Source organism: Argopecten irradians, chromosome 2 (assembly GCF_041381155.1).
Source record: "Argopecten irradians isolate NY chromosome 2, Ai_NY, whole genome shotgun sequence".
Classification (NCBI taxonomy): Eukaryota; Metazoa; Mollusca; class Bivalvia; order Pectinida; family Pectinidae; genus Argopecten; species Argopecten irradians.
The window spans coordinates 68,386,663-68,410,701 of record NC_091135.1 but is presented as its reverse complement, the minus strand read 5'-3'; the positions used below and the strand labels follow the sequence as shown (position 1 = coordinate 68,410,701).

Sequence of the window (24,039 nt, the reverse complement as noted above, 5' to 3'; positions counted from 1 at the left end):
AGTTACAAAAACATCCTGACTCCAAGTAAAACATCATTTTTACAAGTCTGAATTTCAATGTCAATAAATTTTATTTCAATACAAAAACGGATTGAACAATTCTTGACAAGTACCCACTCTCCCTATCACATGTGCATTTGTATGATATATCGATTTTCAATCATTCTGAGAATGGGTCCTTGGCAAGAGTTGGTCGCACGGTCAGAATAGAAAATAATTTAAGATAAGAACAATCTTTGTGAGTGACTGGAAAAAAATCCACCTTTTAAATTACATATATCATAATTCATGATTACGTATCTATTAACAATACATGAACCAAAAAATATACCAGTTCGTAACAGATGTTATTTTAAACTTTGTTTGTAAGAATGGTGACGTACATTTGCCATGGTTCTCCAGTAGAATGGCGTGTAGCTCTATCGTATTAAGGCCGATCAGTGTTGGCGCCCGTATAGTATTCTGACTATACACCTTTATCTCTATCTTTGAATATGGGGTGACCAATCTGAAAAATCAAACATCATGATAACATCAACAGAAATATCTTCAATAGTTTTGAAGATCACATGGTGTTTTTGAGAATGTTATTGAAGTCAATTCTAATGCTTTAGAGGGACTTAACTCAATTATTATAAAGCTATTTTTATTTGTTGGATGGACTTCACCATTTAAAATTCAGAAAGGAAAAGCGTTCACACAGTTAATTTCTTTATAATGAAACATCTAAAACACATACAATGTGAAGTCCTCCTCCCATTTCGGAGCAGAAGTTTTCTTCGCGACATCTGTTTTTCTTGGTGGTTGGGAGTCAACGCTTATTTCAACAAATGTGTCTGGTTTGGAGGAGAGCAGTCCACTGCTGGCTGTGATCTTAGCTGATTGTACTGAAATAAGAGCAAACATTTACCAGTTATTACAAGTAAAATCTTCTAGATCAGTATTTATATAGATATCAGAGAATCAGCATAACTTACTGATGTGTAGACATCTGAGTGATCTTTTGTTTTAACTGTTGTTGCTGTCAGCTTTTAGGTTTCCATTTCTGTAACCTGACATTATAAGCTTTAAGGTTGCTTAAAGCAAAACACAACTCCCGAAGAAGTTCTGTTTCCTTGTACAGTTTAGCTGAACTATGAATATACATGTAATATATTGTGTAAGATAAGTGTGTAATGATTATCAAGACAAATTGATACAAGCTTTACAATTATCCATCAATCAGAGAAAGGGAAGATGCCTCCTTTTTGTGGCCTTCACATTATTTGGCCTTTTTGATGTTGATCATGAAAAGCCACTGTAAAACACCAAAGTGTCAAAAAGAGAGAATTGCCTAAAAAGCTTAAATTCACAGACATAGCAATTGCTTCGGTTTCAAAGGTTCATTACCTTAACTCTAAATTTGAACACAAGTCTTTTCAGGCACGAAACGTTCATGAAAACTAATAATACTTGTTAGTGAGGCTAGATTAAAACTGATCATTGGTCCATAAGAATGTAGCAGCAAATCTGTAGAACTAATCAATACAAATTAGAATAATATATATCATATTCTGGTGATGAGAATCAGCACGATAAACACAAAACTTACATCTCGGTTTACTACCATTACTCTGCTAATCAATACAACTTTTAACAACAACACAATCCTTAAGATGTAATTTGGATCATTTTTGGCCATAGGACAAATGTACATACACTTGATGACCGTGTGTATGGAACATGCTCCAGTTTTCAATACTATCTGCCCTTGGTATTCAACTCCAATGAGATAAATATTTAACTTGTATTTGTTATTTGTTTTGCAGCCAACAGATATTGATTTTTGGTGAGGTCCATTCTGCATTTAGCCAATACTACAGTTTTAGGTGTTGGCTATATATAGCCTTTCACCTTTAAACAACACATGAGTAACAGAGGAAACACATACATGTATACTGTTCAACTGCTTAGAATGATACGCCGCTTGAAGTTTACATACGACGAAAGTGTTTATAGTACTGTCTAATGTCACTGTTGCTAATTTATTGTAGAATATCGCTGACAGGTATCTTTTGGTATATGATTTTGAAAGGTTTGTATCACTTAATCATGTCGAAATCTATTAAACAGTATAAGACAGTGAATTCCGGTATCGGGTGCGCAGTTTGGAATCTGCACATAGGGGATGTACACAGACTCCACACTTGACAAGGAAAATAATAGTGCGAGAGTATGCTCGCACTAAAAATCTAAATTTCCTTGGTCTGTCTAGAAAGACCTTTTAGTTTGAAATATCAAGTAATGCTTGAAGCCACTACTTTTTAAGAACAAAGATCGAGACTGCCATTGTTTCTATAACAGATGAGCCACTTTATTTTTTTAGGAAATTGAATGTAATCTCTATCAATTAAGGCAAATAAAGCTTTAACTTCTAAGTTCAGATTAAAAAATGTTGGGTACAGCAATGTGCAAACCATGATACAAACTGTGTACAAAATCTTTGTAAAGAATTGTGTAAGAGATCTACTTCTTCATTTTACAGTTACAACAGTCTGCTGTACATCTACTTAGACATTATTGACATTGAAGGAGAATTAAGACTTTCATCCATCAGTATATAGGAGAGTAGGTTATAGTAGCATTTTTCTGCTAAAATGCATTTTGATGTGATTCATATAGGATTCAGGGATATACCCAGTGTACAATTACTGTTTCATACATATTATATAGGGACTTGTCTATCAGTTATACAATGATTGAAGTTAATCAAAAGAGGCTATGAGAAAGTGCCATCTGACATACCACACAAAAGTAATAAAACACAGCATTAATTCTATCGCTATTCATAATCTTCATACGCAAGACAATACAGCAAACACTCCCTATTCATACTCACGTCACCCGTTCATAAATATTAATTTTTCCAATACATAATATAAACATTCAATCAATGAAGAATTTGGTTTATTTTCAACCATAGAAATGTTGCTATTCCGAAGCTATGGTCTTGTTCAATATTTGAAATATAACTTTTATCATTACTGGATGATTTTTTAATGTCCTTTTTATACATTTTCTGTAAGATAGAATTCTCAATCTTCACCATTAATTGAAATGGTATCAAGTAGTGCACACAGTATTACATTGATAGTGTAACAATCCCCGCCTTACTCAGCCTTCCTATCCAAACATCACATCACATTACTGAAAATACTGCCCTATTAGCAATTTCGCAGTCAAACACATGAGGGCTTTTTTTTTTACTAAGTTATGTAATGATATTGGCACTGCAAAATTGATTTCTGCTAATATTTCATTCATTATTACTTTTTATTTTTCTTTCATTATTTTCTGTTTGTTCTGATTACCAGCCTTCCCATTTGTGTTGTTGGATCATGTTTACATGTATATCAGGGATAATACAACAAAGCTAGCACATCCTTATAGAGCATTGAAGATGATGTGTAAATGTTTTAAGTATATCTAATTTTGAGACAGCTGATTTCTCCATTCATTTTTAATTGAGAGGACAGACAACTCACTTGGAATCAATCAAACTCAATATTGAAAGATACATCAGTAAAGAATGAATTCAAAAATCATACCACTGAAATCAATTGAATCATTGTCTTTTTCATTTTGAAGTCTGTAAACAACAAGGGTCATTTAATTCAAGAATAGTCTGGCTGGAGAGCAGCTTTGTAAAATAAGACTACCTAGCTAATGTGTTAATAAATCTATCAGCAATAATCTAACTTACCTGTGACTTGGAGTTGAGAAAACTGGGCCTGACCTGCTGCTGCCGATGCTGCTTCTCCCATACTGATCTAGCACATAGGGATGTCTATAAAGACAAAAACAGAAACAATTATATTCCTAAACAAACCCAACATGGAGCAAATTTCCAACGACAGCTCATTTAATCCTAAAGCTTTCATCCAATCAATATCAATTTTGGCACAACCTTTGCATGCTGATGTGTCAGATTTGAATTGTTGCTGTTACCGACCTTTCAGACATTAATGGAACTGCCGATTTTTTCTAATGGTCAATGTTTCATTAATTCACTGTGTAAAAACCTACAAATAGCACCCATGACTTCGTCTACATCTATAGTACACTGCAACATGTTAAAATGCAAAGCCAACTTCAGATTAACGATGCAGAAGGAAAATGATCGCCAAATTTTTGTATAGGAGACACAAATCCATGTACCGGTTTATATAGTAAAACACTGCCTATAACGAACACGCTTATAATGAATTCAGGGTTATAACATAGTAAATTAGCCATTTTCACTCCTGTCAAGGTTCATTTGTGATGTATCTAATAAGTGTATAATGAACCTTGCTTATAACAAAGAGATTTTGTTGGTCCCTAGAGGTTTGTTATAGCCATGTTTTACTGTATATATATTGTAAGCTTTTATAATTAATTCAGTTAAATCATTCCAGAGTTAATTAGGAGAAATGAAAAGAAAAATCAAGAAAAAAGAAAGACAAAGAACCCGGGTAAACACAAATGTTTAGAATGATTTTGGTCTGAACCAATACTAAACTATTCTGAACAATCCATATAGGTCATAATAGGAATTAAGAAACAATGCTTAACATTCAACACTAAATCTCATTCTAATTAAGCTTTCAGAAAGTGGGTAGAATTATGAAAGCCATTCACTTTATTTTTTGTCAGCCAAACATATGCTTCTTTTGAAACTATTTTCAGTCTGTGGGAAGAGGCTTTTATACTCCATGTAATACTCAGTATATATAATAGTCAGTGGTATGAGTCTAGAGTACATAGATGTACCAATACTTCCCTGTTATATGTAATTCATGTAATACTCAGTAATAGTCAGTGGTATGAGTCTAGAGTACATAGATGTACCAATACTTCCCTGTTATATGTAATTCTGTGAATACTCAGTAATAGTCAGTGGTATGAGTCTAGAGTACATAGATGTACCAATACTTCCCTGTTATATGTAATTCTGTGAATACTCAGTAATAGTCAGTGGTATGAGTCTAGAGTACATAGATGTACCAATACTTCCCTGTTATATGTAATTCTGTGAATACTCAGTAATAGTCAGTGGTATGAGTCTAGAGTACATAGATGTACCAATACTTCCCTGTTATATGTAATTCATGTAATACTCAGTAATAGTCAGTGGTATGAGTCTAGAGTACATAGATGTACCAATACTTCCCTGTTATATGTAATTCTGTGAATACTCAGTAATAGTCAGTGGTATGAGTCTAGAGTACATAGATGTACCAATACTTCCCTGTTATATGTAATTCTGTGAATACTCAGTAATAGTCAGTGGTATGAGTCTAGAGTACATAGATGTACCAATACTTCCCTGTTATATGTAATTCATGTAATACTCAGTAATAGTCAGTGGTATGAGTCTAGAGTACATAGATGTACCAATACTTCCCTGTTATATGTAATTCTGTGAATACTCAGTAATAGTCAGTGGTATGAGTCTAGAGTACATAGATGTACCAATACTTCCCTGTTATATGTAATTCATGTAATACTCAGTAATAGTCAGTGGTATGAGTCTAGAGTACATAGATGTACCAATACTTCCCTGTTATATGTAATTCATGTAATACTCAGTAATAGTCAGTGGTATGAGTCTAGAGTACATAGATGTACCAATACTTCCCTGTTATATGTAATTCATGTAATACTCAGTAATAGTCAGTGGTATGAGTCTAGAGTACATAGATGTACCAATACTTCCCTGTTATATGTAATTCTGTGAATACTCAGTAATAGTCAGTGGTATGAGTCTAGAGTACATAGATGTACCAATACTTCCCTGTTATATGTAATTCTGTGAATACTCAGTAATAGTCAGTGGTATGAGTCTAGAGTACATAGATGTACCAATACTTCCCTGTTATATGTAATTCTGTGTAATACTCAGTAATAGTCAGTGGTATGAGTCTAGAGTACATAGATGTACCAATACTTCCCTGTTATATGTAATTCTGTGAATACTCAGTAATAGTCAGTGGTATGAGTCTAGAGTACATAGATGTACCAATACTTCCCTGTTATATGTAATTCTGTGAATACTCAGTAATAGTCAGTGGTATGAGTCTAGAGTACATAGATGTACCAATACTTCCCTGTTATATGTAATTCATGTGAATACTCAGTAATAGTCAGTGGTATGAGTCTAGAGTACATAGATGTACCAATACTTCCCTGTTATATGTAATTCATGTAATACTCAGTAATAGTCAGTGGTATGAGTCTAGAGTACATAGATGTACCAATACTTCCCTGTTATATGTAATTCTTGTAATACTCAGTAATAGTCAGTGGTATGAGTCTAGAGTACATAGATGTACCAATACTTCCCTGTTATATGTAATTCTGTGAATACTCAGTAATAGTCAGTGGTATGAGTCTAGAGTACATAGATGTACCAATACTTCCCTGTTATATGTAATTCATGTAATACTCAGTAATAGTCAGTGGTATGAGTCTAGAGTACATAGATGTACCAATACTTCCCTGTTATATGTAATTCATAATACTCAGTAATAGTCAGTGGTATGAGTCTAGAGTACATAGATGTACCAATACTTCCCTGTTATATGTAATACTCTGTGTAATACTCAGTAATAGTCAGTGGTATGAGTCTAGAGTACATAGATGTACCAATACTTCCCTGTTATATGTAATTCATGTAATACTCAGTAATAGTCAGTGGTTGAGTCTAGAGTACATAGTTGTACCAATACTTCCCTGTTATATGTAATTCATGTGAATACTCAGTAATAGTCAGTGGTATGAGTCTAGAGTACATAGATGTACCAATACTTCCCTGTTATATGTAATTCATGTAATACTCAGTAATAGTCAGTGGTATGAGTCTAGAGTACATAGATGTACCAATACTTCCCTGTTATATGTAATTCATGTGAATACTCAGTAATAGTCAGTGGTATGAGTCTAGAGTACATAGATGTACCAATACTTCCCTGTTATATGTAATTCTGTGAATACTCAGTAATAGTCAGTGGTATGAGTCTAGAGTACATAGATGTACCAATACTTCCCTGTTATATGTAATTCTGTGAATACTCAGTAATAGTCAGTGGTATGAGTCTAGAGTACATAGATGTACCAATACTTCCCTGTTATATGTAATTCATGTAATACTCAGTAATATATAATAGTCAGTGGTATGAGTCTAGAGTACATAGATGTACCAATACTTCCCTGTTATATGTAATTCATGTAATACTCAGTAATAGTCAGTGGTATGAGTCTAGAGTACATAGATGTACCAATACTTCCCTGTTATATGTAATTCTGTGAATAGTTAGTAATAGTCAGTGGTATGAGTCTAGAGTACATAGATGTACCAATACTTCCCTGTTATATGTAATTCTGTGAATACTCAGTAATAGTCAGTGGTATGAGTCTAGAGTACATAGATGTACCAATACTTCCCTGTTATATGTAATTCTGTGAATACTCAGTAATATATATAGTCAGTGGTATGAGTCTAGAGTACATAGATGTACCAATACTTCCCTGTTATATGTAATTCATGTAATACTCAGTAATAGTCAGTGGTATGAGTCTAGAGTACATAGATGTACCAATACTTCCCTGTTATATATATGTAATTCTGTGAATACTCAGTAATAGTCAGTGGTATGAGTCTAGAGTACATAGATGTACCAATACTTCCCTGTTATATGTAATTCATGTAATACTCAGTAATATAATAGTCAGTGGTATGAGTCTAGAGTACATAGATGTACCAATACTTCCCTGTTATATGTAATTCATGTAATACTCAGTAATAGTCAGTGGTATGAGTCTAGAGTACATAGATGTACCAATACTTCCCTGTTATATGTAATTCTGTGAATACTCAGTAATAGTCAGTGGTATGAGTCTAGAGTACATAGATGTACCAATACTTCCCTGTTATATGTAATTCTGTGAATACTCAGTAATAGTCAGTGGTATGAGTCTAGAGTACATAGATGTACCAATACTTCCCTGTTATATGTAATTCTGTGAATACTCAGTAATAGTCAGTGGTATGAGTCTAGAGTACATAGATGTACCAATACTTCCCTGTTATATGTAATTCATGTAATACTCAGTAATAGTCAGTGGTATGAGTCTAGAGTACATAGATGTACCAATACTTCCCTGTTATATGTAATTCTGTGAATACTTAGTAATAGTCAGTGGTATGAGTCTAGAGTACATAGATGTACCAATACTTCCCTGTTATATGTAATTCTGTGTAATACTCAGTAATAGTCAGTGGTATGAGTCTAGAGTACATAGATGTACCAATACTTCCCTGTTATATGTAATTCATGTGAATACTCAGTAATAGTCAGTGGTATGAGTCTAGAGTACATAGATGTACCAATACTTCCCTGTTATATGTAATTCATGTAATACTCAGTAATAGTCAGTGGTATGAGTCTAGAGTACATAGATGTACCAATACTTCCCTGTTATATGTAATTCTGTGAATACTCAGTAATAGTCAGTGGTATGAGTCTAGAGTACATAGATGTACCAATACTTCCCTGTTATATGTAATTCTGTGAATACTCAGTAATAGTCAGTGGTATGAGTCTAGAGTACATAGATGTACCAATACTTCCCTGTTATATGTAATTCTGTGAATACTCAGTAATAGTCAGTGGTATGAGTCTAGAGTACATAGATGTACCAATACTTCCCTGTTATATGTAATTCTGTGAATACTCAGTAATAGTCAGTGGTATGAGTCTAGAGTACATAGATGTACCAATACTTCCCTGTTATATGTAATTCATGTAATACTCAGTAATAGTCAGTGGTATGAGTCTAGAGTACATAGATGTACCAATACTTCCCTGTTATATGTAATTCTGTGAATACTCAGTAATAGTCAGTGGTATGAGTCTAGAGTACATAGATGTACCAATACTTCCCTGTTATATGTAATTCATGTAATACTCAGTATATATAATAGTCAGTGGTATGAGTCTAGAGTACATAGATGTACCAATACTTCCCTGTTATATGTAATTCTGTGAATACTCAGTAATAGTCAGTGGTATGAGTCTAGAGTACATAGATGTACCAATACTTCCCTGTTATATGTAATTCTGTGAATACTCAGTAATAGTCAGTGGTATGAGTCTAGAGTACATAGATGTACCAATACTTCCCTGTTATATGTAATTCATGTAATACTCAGTAATAGTCAGTGGTATGAGTCTAGAGTACATAGATGTACCAATACTTCCCTGTTATATGTAATTCATGTGAATACTCAGTAATAGTCAGTGGTATGAGTCTAGAGTACATAGATGTACCAATACTTCCCTGTTATATGTAATTCTGTGAATACTCAGTAATAGTCAGTGGTATGAGTCTAGAGTACATAGATGTACCAATACTTCCCTGTTATATGTAATTCTGTGAATAGTCAGTAATAGTCAGTGGTATGAGTCTAGAGTACATAGATGTACCAATACTTCCCTGTTATATGTAATTCTGTGAATACTCAGTAATAGTCAGTGGTATGAGTCTAGAGTACATAGATGTACCAATACTTCCCTGTTATATGTAATTCATGTAATACTCAGTAATAGTCAGTGGTATGAGTCTAGAGTACATAGATGTACCAATACTTCCCTGTTATATGTAATTCATGTAATACTCAGTAATAGTCAGTGGTATGAGTCTAGAGTACATAGATGTACCAATACTTCCCTGTTATATGTAATTCATGTAATACTCAGTAATAGTCAGTGGTATGAGTCTAGAGTACATAGATGTACCAATACTTCCCTGTTATATGTAATTCTGTGAATACTCAGTAATAGTCAGTGGTATGAGTCTAGAGTACATAGATGTACCAATACTTCCCTGTTATATGTAATTCTGTGAATACTCAGTAATAGTCAGTGGTATGAGTCTAGAGTACATAGATGTACCAATACTTCCCTGTTATATGTAATTCTGTGAATACTCAGTAATAGTCAGTGGTATGAGTCTAGAGTACATAGATGTACCAATACTTCCCTGTTATATGTAATTCATGTAATACTCAGTAATAGTCAGTGGTATGAGTCTAGAGTACATAGATGTACCAATACTTCCCTGTTATATGTAATTCATGTAATACTCAGTAATAGTCAGTGGTATGAGTCTAGAGTACATAGATGTACCAATACTTCCCTGTTATATGTAATTCATGTAATACTCAGTAATAGTCAGTGGTATGAGTCTAGAGTACATAGATGTACCAATACTTCCCTGTTATATGTAATTCTGTGAATACTCAGTAATAGTCAGTGGTATGAGTCTAGAGTACATAGATGTACCAATACTTCCCTGTTATATGTAATTCATGTAATACTCAGTAATAGTCAGTGGTATGAGTCTAGAGTACATAGATGTACCAATACTTCCCTGTTATATGTAATTCTATGAATACTCAGTAATAGTCAGTGGTATGAGTCTAGAGTACATAGATGTACCAATACTTCCCTGTTATATGTAATTCTGTGAATACTCAGTAATAGTCAGTGGTATGAGTCTAGAGTACATAGATGTACCAATACTTCCCTGTTATATGTAATTCTGTGAATACTCAGTAATAGTCAGTGGTATGAGTCTAGAGTACATAGATGTACCAATACTTCCCTGTTATATGTAATTCTGTGAATACTCAGTAATAGTCAGTGGTATGAGTCTAGAGTACATAGATGTACCAATACTTCCCTGTTATATGTAATTCTGTGAATAGTCAGTAATAGTCAGTGGTATGAGTCTAGAGTACATAGATGTACCAATACTTCCCTGTTATATGTAATTCTGTGAATAGTTAGTAATAGTCAGTGGTATGAGTCTAGAGTACATAGATGTACCAATACTTCCCTGTTATATGTAATTCATGTAATACTCAGTAATAGTCAGTGGTATGAGTCTAGAGTACATAGGTGTACCAATACTTCCCTGTTATATGTAATTCTGTGAATACTCAGTAATAGTCAGTGGTATGAGTCTAGAGTACATAGATGTACCAATACTTCCCTGTTATATGTAATTCTGTGAATACTCAGTAATAGTCAGTGGTATGAGTCTAGAGTACATAGATGTACCAATACTTCCCTGTTATATGTAATTCATGTAATACTCAGTAATAGTCAGTGGTATGAGTCTAGAGTACATAGATGTACCAATACTTCCCTGTTATATGTAATTCTGTGAATACTCAGTAATAGTCAGTGGTATGAGTCTAGAGTACATAGATGTACCAATACTTCCCTGTTATATGTAATTCTGTAATACTCAGTAATAGTCAGTGGTATGAGTCTAGAGTACATAGATGTACCAATACTTCCCTGTTATATGTAATTCTGTGAATACTCAGTAATAGTCAGTGGTATGAGTCTAGAGTACATAGATGTACCAATACTTCCCTGTTATATGTAATTCATGTAATACTCAGTAATAGTCAGTGGTATGAGTCTAGAGTACATAGATGTACCAATACTTCCCTGTTATATGTAATTCTGTCAGTGGTAATAGTCTAGTAATAGTCAATTGGTAATGAGTCTAGAGTACATAGATACATGATGTACCAATACTTCCCTGTTATATGTAATTCTGTGAATACTCAGTAATAGTCAGTGGTATGAGTCTAGAGTACATAGATGTACCAATACTTCCCTGTTATATGTAATTCATGTAATACTCAGTAATAGTCAGTGGTATGAGTCTAGAGTACATAGATGTACCAATACTTCCCTGTTATATGTAATTCTGTAATACTCAGTAATAGTCAGTGGTATGAGTCTAGAGTACATAGATGTACCAATACTTCCCTGTTATATGTAATTCTGTGAATACTCAGTAATAGTCAGTGGTATGAGTCTAGAGTACATAGATGTACCAATACTTCCCTGTTATATGTAATTCTGTGAATAGTTAGTAATAGTCAGTGGTATGAGTCTAGAGTACATAGATGTACCAATACTTCCCTGTTATATGTAATTCTGTGAATAGTTAGTAATAGTCAGTGGTATGAGTCTAGAGTACATAGATGTACCAATACTTCCCTGTTATATGTAATTCTGTGAATACTCAGTAATAGTCAGTGGTATGAGTCTAGAGTACATAGATGTACCAATACTTCCCTGTTATATGTAATTCTGTGAATAGTCAGTAATAGTCAGTGGTATGAGTCTAGAGTACATAGATGTACCAATACTTCCCTGTTATATGTAATTCTGTGAATAGTTAGTAATAGTCAGTGGTATGAGTCTAGAGTACATAGATGTACCAATACTTCCCTGTTATATGTAATTCTGTGAATAGTTAGTAATAGTCAGTGGTATGAGTCTAGAGTACATAGATGTACCAATACTTCCCTGTTATATGTAATTCATGTGAATACTCAGTAATAGTCAGTGGTATGAGTCTAGAGTACATAGATGTACCAATACTTCCCTGTTATATGTAATTCTATGTAATACTCAGTAATAGTCAGTGGTATGAGTCTAGAGTACATAGATGTACCAATACTTCCCTGTTATATGTAATTCTGTGAATAGTTAGTAATAGTCAGTGGTATGAGTCTAGAGTACATAGATGTACCAATACTTCCCTGTTATATGTAATTCATGTGAATACTCAGTAATAGTCAGTGGTATGAGTCTAGAGTACATAGATGTACCAATACTTCCCTGTTATATGTATTTGTATATCAATTCAGTGTATGAGTCTAGAGTACAGTAAATAGTCAGTGTAATAGTATGAGTCTAGAGTACATAGATGTACCAATACTTCCCTGTTATATGTAATTCATGTAATACTCAGTAATAGTCAGTGGTATGAGTCTAGAGTACATAGATGTACCAATACTTCCCTATTATATGTAATTCTGTGAATACTCAGTAATAGTCAGTGGTATGAGATTAGAGTCCATAGATGTACCAATACTTCCCTGTTATAGGTAATTCTGTGAATATTGATCTAGTCTAGTCTGTGAGGCCCTGTGGTCCCTCACAGATCTGACAACAAAATCACCTACATCATGCAATACCACCTGTATAGGCCTATAATTATACCATGAAAAAAAATGGAGAAACTAAATCATCACGCATTGTTATAGACATCGAGTCACTCACTACTTGTAAATAATAAATCAGATAAATAATGAAAACTTTTGTCACTCAGATATATGCATTTTCATTACAAAGTCTGGAAATGGTGATAGAGAAAAACTACCAATTTGTCTGCGGTGTAGCATCTTAAGTTTTATGGCTAATGCATTGATACATTTGTATATTAAACCTCTTTATCAAGATTTTCTATAACAAGATACCTGCTATATAACATAAAGAAAATAAAACCTGCATTTCTTTGCCTTTCAAATGTTGGGTCAATCACCAGCTGAAACATATACAACTAGAAACAGGTTGATGGTCTGTTTTATCTAGTGTACAGTATGCAGAATTCACTACATGTACCTATGAAAAATCAATAAAAACCCATGTACAAAACCAATTATCAAATGTATCAAAGAGATGCATATTCACATTAAATCTGAAATGAATTCATCCTATCAAAAGTTTTCAGATTTTTTATTGCGAGATCATTAAATTTTACATTAGTGATATTTATTTGTAATTTACAGTTACTAGGTAATAACATTTTTATTTTTGATAATGTTTAATCACAAAGCTATACAAACATCACACACACCACTAATTGTGATTGGCCTAATCTGATAGGGCACTCTCTATAACACAGGTCACCACTGATAATACAGAAAAGGCACAGTCTGTCATGTGCAATGTGAACTGTGGTTTTGTAAAGAGTTTTTTCCCTTATAGTAGAAACTAAATATTCCCCGATTCATTTTTTCTCAAAAATGGAATAAATTGCTCTATAGTACTTATGGAAATCAAATCTAATTAAGTTTTAAACTAGAAACATATCAACATGAAGACGGGTCAAAACCATTCAGTTCAGCATTACCAGGACATCCACAACATATGAAGGAAATCAATGCGTAATTACCAGTTTGATACAAAAATTATTTGGATGTGGCATCACATTTCCTTTTATAGGTCCCTAGCAAGTCATCAGAGCTAAAATTGATATTAGCAGTACACGGATGGCGATGAATGTTTTGCCATGTTTACTAAAGGTAAACATTGAAACTTGATTTAATATCAATATAAACAGTATATGGCAGATTCAATAGTGTAAACATCTGAAGTGAAGACGAACTCTGAAATGATGATCGCAATCAGACAATCTCATTACTGATCATACATTTATTTATATACACGACCAAGCAAACATACACTCATTTATATACATGTATATATATTTTATTGATTATGTTCCTGTAGCAGCACAATTTCCAAGTCAAAACAATCTATATTGTTTTTCTCGTCAAACAACCTATATTAGAAGAGGTTCGTTATTCAGCTGTGTTTTACTGTATGAAATGATGAAATTGATGAAATTTTGCAAGAAATCCTTCAAAACTGAATTAAAGTTCTATATGCATATGTATCACTGCAATGTACAGCACAAGATCATATTTGAATCCAGACGGACACTTGTGATTCAATGTTACAATTAAGAGTCAGACACACAATATTACCAAGTGCATGTTATCTCTCACTTCCTATTACAGACTTAGTATGGTTTGTTAGTGGTTGGCAGGTAACCCATCATTGAATCAATGTCAGCGTTATCATTAATTAATTAGTTTATGACTGTATCACCTCAGAGTCTCATGTTTTAAACCTACTTGAAGAGAACTTGCAATGAGCATATTGTTGCCAGATATACGGCCATGATTCTATGATATTCCTGCAAGAAGATTTTGCTCTCTTCTGTGACCAGGTACAGTTGTATAGGGAAATATTAATGTGTAAAAGCATAGGTTAACACTATGATCAAGCTGAAGCTAATCTATAAAGGCCAAGGAAAAAAATCCTAGACTATGATATTACCATTCCATTACATATACTAGTGAGATATTAGGCTGGTCCATGAGGCTGCTCAATCAGGAATATAGGGAGTGGAGCAGAAACATGAAAAGCCACATAGATCAATTCAATACACTTGATTGGGTGCCATGAAGAATTAACACCGACAATTGTCCTAGCTCCAACAGTGACATACTTTCACTATGGTACAATTCTATAGCGGTTTTGATTTGATGGTACAGAGTTGTTTCTTGGCAACTGGAGTCCATGTTATCTGAGTGACCTTCATCTATCTTTACTGTTACCATTTAAGGAAGTCTGATTTAATAAAACATCTCTTTCAGTCAGGTCATTGTGTGAAATTCCATCACAGAAATAAAATATGTATGTATTTGCTACATTAAATTGATTAAAATTTCTTATCACAAAAACATCATTATTTCTTTATTACTATATAGCTATTATGATAATTTGTGTAAACTTGATCCTAATGGTGGTACAAGAAATATTGTTATTGAAATCAGGACACGTACCAATATCGCTTGTTATTAATCAACTTCATTACGAATGACCATTAGATCTAACCAAATTTAAATCAATAGCTAATGAAACAAATTTCTGGGATGCATTTAAATGCTATTAAAAAAGTTATACAGTATATATGCATGATATCTCCCTTGTTGAAATCTCATTTGTAGGCAAAATAATAGAGGTATTTTCCCTGTCTGAAATTAGCTGGCACTTGATTATTTCCTTTTAATAGCTTGAGACAATATTAATTTAAAACTTCATTTAATTTTGATTTATCATATTCTCAGTACTTTTTTTCAAAAAGGTTCTAATTTGACTGAATAACTTATAATACATTACAATGCTAGAAGATTAAATCTATTTTAGCCTATAATATTGAGGAATATTATTAGATTAGATTATATAGTATTTGTTAGTGCCCCTACATGGTCAATAATCCACCACAAGTACATCATGTGACAGAATACTGGATTCTGATTGGCTACACACACGGGTACTATTTGCAATAGTGCCCGGGCAAGAGGGCACTATTGAAGTGGCGCGAAATTGAACGTGAATGTATTGTGCCGTCACCATTACATGACGTCATTATAACGTTGCGCTTCGATCGTGACCAAGACGTCAAGATGGCGGACAGGCTGTTGTGTGCGGGGATGGAAGCAAATGTTGCTTTTCTACAAAAGACAGTTCACTATATTGATCTCCTTTTAAATCTTCGTGAAGCTGAATCCTATTTTATAGAATCACAGATTTCTGTGACAATTCATATGTTGTACTACTAATGTAACAACGTGGTGTGGAAATGAAGAGAGCATTGCAAGGTGTATTCGCCTTCGGCTCGGGCACTATCCATCCCTCAACAATATTAATACTATGAGGCAATAGTGCCCTCTCAACCAGGCCATAATAGATAAACATTTAGTGATATCATGTTCTGCATGTTGGATGTATCTGGCCATGGTTATAAATTACTTTCATTATACAATATACCAATTCCTTGTTATTACAGCACAACATTGACAAACAGAATTGCTTCTTGTAAAACACATGTACAATAATCTTTTCATACAAATTAATAAACATCTTTAGTATCTAAGAAGTGATCACCAATACTAGACTATACTACAGTAGCTAACATAATATCTTAAAGGCAAAAATCTTTATATATCAATAGCTGCCCATTTTCTCAAAGGCTATAATGAAAAGATATTGATTTCTGAAACAAAATCAATATCCCTATTTTCAGCCGATTCAACTGTATCCTTCCTATATTTAATCCCACATATAAAACTTCAAATGAATTTTGACAATCAAACAGCAATGACTGCTCTAAGAAATCTATTTTTTTACTTCCTTCCATGTACAGTAAATTAAAACATATCTATAACGAACAAGCTTTTTAGTTCATAGTGTAATATATTATAATGTAACAACTTTTATTCCTCAACAAAGTTCTTATAATCAAGATGTCTGTAACATCATGTATATCAATCTGTGCTTATAACAAAGTTATAACGATGTTTGACTGTACCATAAATTTTATACCCCTTTCAATAGTTTATAAAACTGTTTAGGGTTACATTGGCGAAAAAAATAAAGTCGGTCGGTCGGGCAGATTTTTTCCCCCTTTATTTTTTAGTGTCTTCCACTCTAAAATGATGGCCGGAACCAGAGTCCGAGATGGAAATCCTGACTTTTTAATCTTTTTACATAGAAAAGTGGGGAAAAAAATTAGGGTCGGGGGTAAAAAGTTAGACTAGGTCGGGTAACCCTAAACAGACATTATTTTTTTTGGCCTAATGCAAAATAATCTTCTGGAATTTAGAGTTAATTAGTCAACAAGAGATCCCAGAGGGATCTTGGCGTCCACCATAGAATGATCTATGTCTGACAATGGAAAGAAGGATCTTTTCCCTGCTTTTCAAACTTTTTCAAATATTCAACATATGATATTTAAGACAAATCGCTTTATTGTTCTCTGAGAATCAGCGGTGAAATCCAAAATGGCGACAGGTTGGCCATCTTGTTTACCAATCAGTCCCAAAGGTACTATGCACAACTAAAGCCCAAGGGGAAACTATGCATGAAATATGAGAAATATCCCTTCAGTTATTGCAGACAAATAGCGATAACTATCCAAATACAAGATGGCTGCCTGGCGGCCATTTTGTTGACCGATCAGTCTAAAAATGCAATATGCACAACTAGGGTCATAGGGGAACATACATATGACATTTGAGAAACAACCCTTCAGTACTTTCTGAGAAATAGCGGTAACAAACTTTAACTATCAAAATCCAAGATGGACACCAGTCGGCCATCTTATTCACTGATCGGTCCCAAAATGCAATATGCACAACTAGGGTCCTAGGGGAATCTACATATGCCATTTGAGAAACATCCTTTAAGTACTTTCTGAGAAATAGCGGTAACAAACTTTAACTATCAAAATCCAAGATGGCCGCCGGTCGGCCATCTTGTTGAGCGATCGGTCCCAAAATGCAATATGCACAACTAGGGTCCAAGGGGAACCTATATATGAAATTTGAGAATGATCCATTCAGTACTTTCTGAGAAATAGCGGTAACAAACTTAAACTATCAAAATCCAAGATGGCCGCTGGTCATCTTGTTGAGCGATCGGTCCCAAAATGCAATATGCACAACTAGGGTCCTATGGGAACCTACATATAAAATTTGAGAATGATACATTCAGCACTTTCTGAGAAATAGCGGTAACAAGAATTGTTAACGGACGGACGGAAGGACGGACGGAAGGACAGACGGATGACGGACCACGGACGAAAGGCGATTTGAATAGCCCACCATCTAATGATGGTGGGCTAAAAATCCATAATTAAGCAAGTACCGGTATATTAAAACTTAAACCTATAACTGATATGAGCTGCATATCATAGGTACCACAATGTATGAACGGTAGTGTATAGTATTTTTTAAATTTCGTAGTTGCGAGTCTGTATAGCGGTAATCGGTCACTTGCTAAGACAAATGAAACAATGGATCGTGAATATTTTTTGCCAATTTTATTCATTCTATATGTTTTTGTTGTAATCTTCGGTTATGGATAGAAATTTGAACAACCAGTGACTAATATAATATTGAGGGTTAACCAGCATTTACATTTGAGACACTTTTCGTGAGTAGATCTGCTGTTCATCATCGAAGAATTGCGACACCAGCATAATATTTTCCACTATTTTAAGGTATTCAGTCTGTCTTTCATTATTTCAAGCACCATAACAGGTTTATAAATGAATCCAACTATATAAAACACATAAATACATCTTAATGAACACAATATCTTTTACTTAATCGTATTTTGAAGTTGTAGGATGATCAGTTATAATTGTAGTCACTTGCATATTTTCAACTGGCGATGTATAGTTGCTTGCGAGGACACTTGTATAGTCGCTTGTTATATAGAGGAAATATATTCAGTGATAAAAGGCTCTGAAGCTAACAAATTAAACAAATCAGTCTAAAAGAGTTATCAAATACACTGTCAATTTAAACGTTTAGTCAACTTTTTTGCACAAATCATATATAGTCATTTACAATTTAGATGGAGTAAATGCAATGAAAATGCAATAGAATGCACCACGTTGATACTTCAGGTATAACTTGGATTTCCATGGACCAGTCATTACTTAAAACAAGAGATCCCAGAGGGATCTTGGCGCCCACAAAAGAATGATCTACGTCTGACAATAGAAAGAGGGATCTTTTCTCTGCTTTCAAACTTTTACTACATATTACTACATATGAAATTTGAGAAAGATCTTTTCAGTACTTTCTGAGATATATAACACTAACAAACTTCACATTATCAAAATCCAAGATGGCTACCTGTTGGCCATCTTGTTGACCGATTGGTCCCAAAATGCAATTTGCAGGTCCTAGGAGAACCTACATATAAACTTTGAGACAGATCCCTTCAGTACTTTCTGAGAAAAAGCATTAACAAACTTCAATTATCAAAATTCAAAATGGTGGCCTGTCGGCCATCTTGTTGACTGATCGTTCCCAAAATGTAACATGTATAACTATGGACCTTGGGAACCTGCACATGAAATTTGAAACATATCCCTTCAGTACTTTCTGAGAAATAGCAGTAACAAACTTCAACTATCAAAATCCAAGATGGCTACCATCTTGTTGACCGATCCGTCCCAAAATGCAATATGCACAACTAGGGCCCTAGGGGAACCTACATGTGAAATTTGAGAGAGATCCCTTCAGCACTTTCTGAGAAATAGCGGTAACAAACTTTAACTATCAAAATCCAAGATGGGGCCAAAATGAAATATGCACAACTAGGGCCCTAGGGGAACCTACATGTGAAATTTGACAGAGATCCCTTCAGTACTTTCTGAGAAATAGCGGTAACAAACTTAAACTATCAAAATCCAAGATGGCGGCCTGGCGGCCATCTTGTTAAGCGATCAGTTCTAAAATGCAATATGCACAACTAGGGCCCTAGGGGAACCTACACATGAAATTTGAGAAAGATCCCTTCAGTACTTTCTGAGAAATAGCGGTAACAAGAAATGTTAACGGACGGACGACGGACCACGGACAAAAAGCGATTTGAAAAATGATTAAAAATGTCAGAATTACTGAGAAAACAAATACTTCTAGAAACATAAATGAAAATTACTTACGTCATTTCCTGTTTCTTACGCTGGAAATGGCTATTCCCTTACAAAATTATTTTCATGTCTAAAGTTATTCCACGGGGATTCAATTTCGCGATGTAAATTTTGGTTTTTACTGTATAATGCCATTGTTGCAGCGATTGATTTTCGCAATTTCTTATCACCAGCAAAATAAGTAAAATCGTATCACACGCGTAAATATATTTTGGTTTCAAATATACCTTACAGGGAAAAGAATAATTCCATTAGTATAGACAAAAATAATGTCAACTTTTTGAGGCGGTCTGTCCATTATCAAGACACAAAAGAACAAACAAAATTTCCTGTTAATGATGTCGTGGTCAAATTGCTCATATACTCACATTTTTTTAATAAAAGATAATATCATATATAGACTGATTAATATTAGTGATGATATTGATGAGCATCTAATCTACCCTTGTACGTCTGTATCGATTGGTATGTACATATTTAATATCGTTGTCGTCCGGGAATCACGTGATAAAAAAGTGAGCCTTCCATGAATCAAATCATAAAAAACTAGATTTACGAAACTTTCCATTTTTTGTTTATATGTTTCTCAATGGTGAACACATCCTGTGGCCTAAACAATATCATATGTAAGTTCCTTTTGCCTGAAAATTGCTGGAAATTAGAAATATGAGCGATTTGTAATGAGATTTTTGCGCAAGAGACTATACAGTATTTTTTTAATTAAAACAAGCGACTATACAGTAAAGTAACAAGTGACTATACAAAACTATTTCGTGTATGCATATTTTAAGATATGTTTAAGCCGCTTTCTAATTACTAATCATGTAGAATAAAGAAACTGTAATTAAATAAATAATCAAATTACTCATTTAAGTTACAATTATAACATATATTTAAGGAAAAACGGGGGAAAACGAATTTCCTCCGAAAACATATCGCAGTTTTGATTGTAATTTAGTGATTACACTTCGATTCTTATCTATTGCTAACATTATTTTCAAAATCATGTTCATGAATTTGTTTATATACATGTTATGAAGACGTCTATAATGTTAAACATATTTGTAGTTACGAATAATGCCGATATTTAGTGTTTTACCGACCTGTACACCATGCCTGTTTTCATTCATCCCCGTTCAATACTCACAAGTGATGATACAAAAAGCAAATAATGATTATACTATACACCTCCATTCATACACTGTGAATACTCTTTAGCCCTGAATGACCATAGACTTGTTGTGCAGTTCATGGGTCAGTACCATTTAATAAGAACATGCATATCCCCCAAAAAAATTATCCATTACTGTATATATCGTAAATTGATAATTACATAATTTCATCATTGATAGTCAATTTAAGCACATGGACAAATATACTAGTCCCAAAGACATAAAATATTTCTCATTAATTCATATCAACTCTGTGAACCGCGTAAACATAAAGGAAGTATGATGGTTGTTTTAGCCATAGCTTTGAAATGACTGTTACATACATATAGGTCAAGGAAGAAATTACATACATATAGGTCAAGGAAGAAATATCAACAGTTGTATTCCACACAACATTGGATACCTATAAACATATGTCTATGAAATACAAATTACTTAAGTAGTAAATATAAGGAAAAGAAGTAATTCTAACAGTGTGGACAAAATATTGTTGAATTTTCGAGGCGATCTGACCCTCTGTCAATACACAAAAAGATCAAATAGAATTACATATTAAGGACGGTAACGAATGTTCACAAAAAAAACAAACAATAAGCACATGAGTGGTATGTATAAGGTCAAATAATTTATGGTTATTTTATTAGATTGACAGAAAGCCATGCTTACCATTGCTTACTCAAGGATGTGATTATAATAAGAATGCTTGTCAGTACCAGGGAAGGGATGTTTTTGGCAAGGCTCACACTTTTATACATAGAAACTTCCTGGTTATATAAGGTGGGGATAAATGGGTATCTTTATAAAGTAGTCATACCCAGGCCAGTATATACTGGTAGTCAGTCAGGTGTATTAAACTTTCTGATCTTTAGGTAAAGGCATTGTATCATTGTATCAATGTTGTCAATGAAATGCACTTATACAAATTATGCACAAGCTAACACAATATGAACTTTATCAACAATAACAGGAAAATAGATTTATTATTAACATATGCTTCAGCATATTTTCATACAATAATATTGGCTTTTAATTGACCTAGAATACACCCAATATTAAAAATATAAGGTATCTCCTCTATAAATTGCCATAAATTATAAAATTAATGAATGTCAGTCTAACTAAATGCTCTTTTCCCAGAGCGAGACACTAATTTTTTTTTTCTATTATGAAAATCAGGTTTTAATTTTCTGTATGTGTACTTTTGAAATTCTTATTTACATTTTTTACTTTTTAAGATCTGATCAAATATTTTCACCTCAAGCATGAATCTTTGATGGTTTATATATCAGTTAGGACTTCTACCACCACATTAGAATTAGACCATGCCATTTTTTGAACCCTAACTATATATACCGACCATAAACTCTCGTGACATTGTATGTGTACAAGTTGTATAAATAGGACTAAATCGACAGGACATGTATATGTAACAGTGACACGGTTTTTACGTTCATACAAACCAGATTGTGAGAGCAGTGATCCCTATAGACATACACTGTGATATGTGTAATTCCACATCCTGACTGGGTATAATGTTGCTGTACCAGTCAGGTCATAACACCCGAGGTATTGTGAAACCTACACGTAGATAAGTTTTCTACAGCAGGTACTCTAAGTCACAGCTGGTGTGCGCTCCCCACATACAGGTGTAAACAAACCAGCTGGCAGACAAGCCGAGATAAATGCGCAATTGTTTTGTCACTGGAAAATCAAATAATGGGTCAAATCATTATTCAATATATCACATGGCTCTGTAGGTATATTCCACATCATTTATAGAAGATTTTGAGGTGATTGTTTACCTGAAAATTATTGTGTATCGCCATCTCCCTATATAGAAGTCATGCATGGTTGTATAGGCTTCAGTTTACATGCATGAATGCATATAAGACATCGTACATCACAGGGCGGTTCTATCTCATACACACATGCAATTAATTGGGCAAACAAATTAAATATGCATTATACATGCGTTACAGATGAATACATGCCAGTACGTCTTCTTAAACTTATTTCTTCCCTGCATTTTACAGTTGGCTATACAAGGCTTATATTCCCATGCAACTTAATTATAATGTGTGTATAAAACTGAAAGAAATGAGGAAAAGGGCCACTGCAGCTTATATCTAATCCTGTGCAGCTGAACCGTTTAACGTTCCCAGCCTAACGCAAACGCAACGCAAGAAAATCGTCCGTTAGCTAACGCTAACGATTGCTAACGCTAACGATTAACGATTAACGATAAACGATTAACGCAATACCGGCTAACGATTAACGATTAACGCAAAACGCAAAACGATCGGCTATGATAAACCGGAAATACCATTGTTATAATCACGGACACGGCTTGACGGTAAATGAATTACGGATCTTGATGTTTTGAAATACAAACTAAAGTACAGGCAAAACTGGAGTATGTTCGGGATTAAAGTTTCTGTATATCATATAAACATTTGCCTATGAAAACTATATGGACACGATGAAGTCAAAGACGACAGTACTCGATGCAAAGTTTCCGTGGACAAAATAATGTACGTTTACAAAATGAATGACATGTGCAACTGTATGTATGGGGAAAGAATGGTATTTTTCTAAAGTGTCATATTTACCCGATATTTTAAGAAATAACAAATTGTTACAACATCTCTTTACTGATAATCACACAATGAAG

General features: G+C 33.8%; 1 protein-coding gene across 3 annotated transcripts in view; it reads right to left on the bottom strand.

Annotated features, from left to right (window-relative positions):
• The window catches only part of LOC138316313 (NEDD4-like E3 ubiquitin-protein ligase WWP1), a 104,493-nt gene that overhangs the window by 72,330 nt on the left and 8,124 nt on the right, over positions 1–24,039 (bottom strand). For 2 of the 3 annotated variants that reach the window (XM_069257972.1, XM_069257974.1), the window contains exons 2-4: positions 3,743–3,826; positions 740–887; positions 384–508 (exon numbers count right to left, since the gene is read on the bottom strand). In XM_069257972.1, the coding sequence (XP_069114073.1) occupies positions 384–508; positions 740–887; positions 3,743–3,803 (334 nt within the window). In that variant the 5' untranslated portion in view covers positions 3,804–3,826. Of the gene's footprint in view, positions 1–383; positions 509–739; positions 888–3,742; positions 3,827–22,828; positions 22,848–24,039 lie in introns of those variants that run through there. The other variant, XM_069257973.1, reaches the window with a different exon arrangement.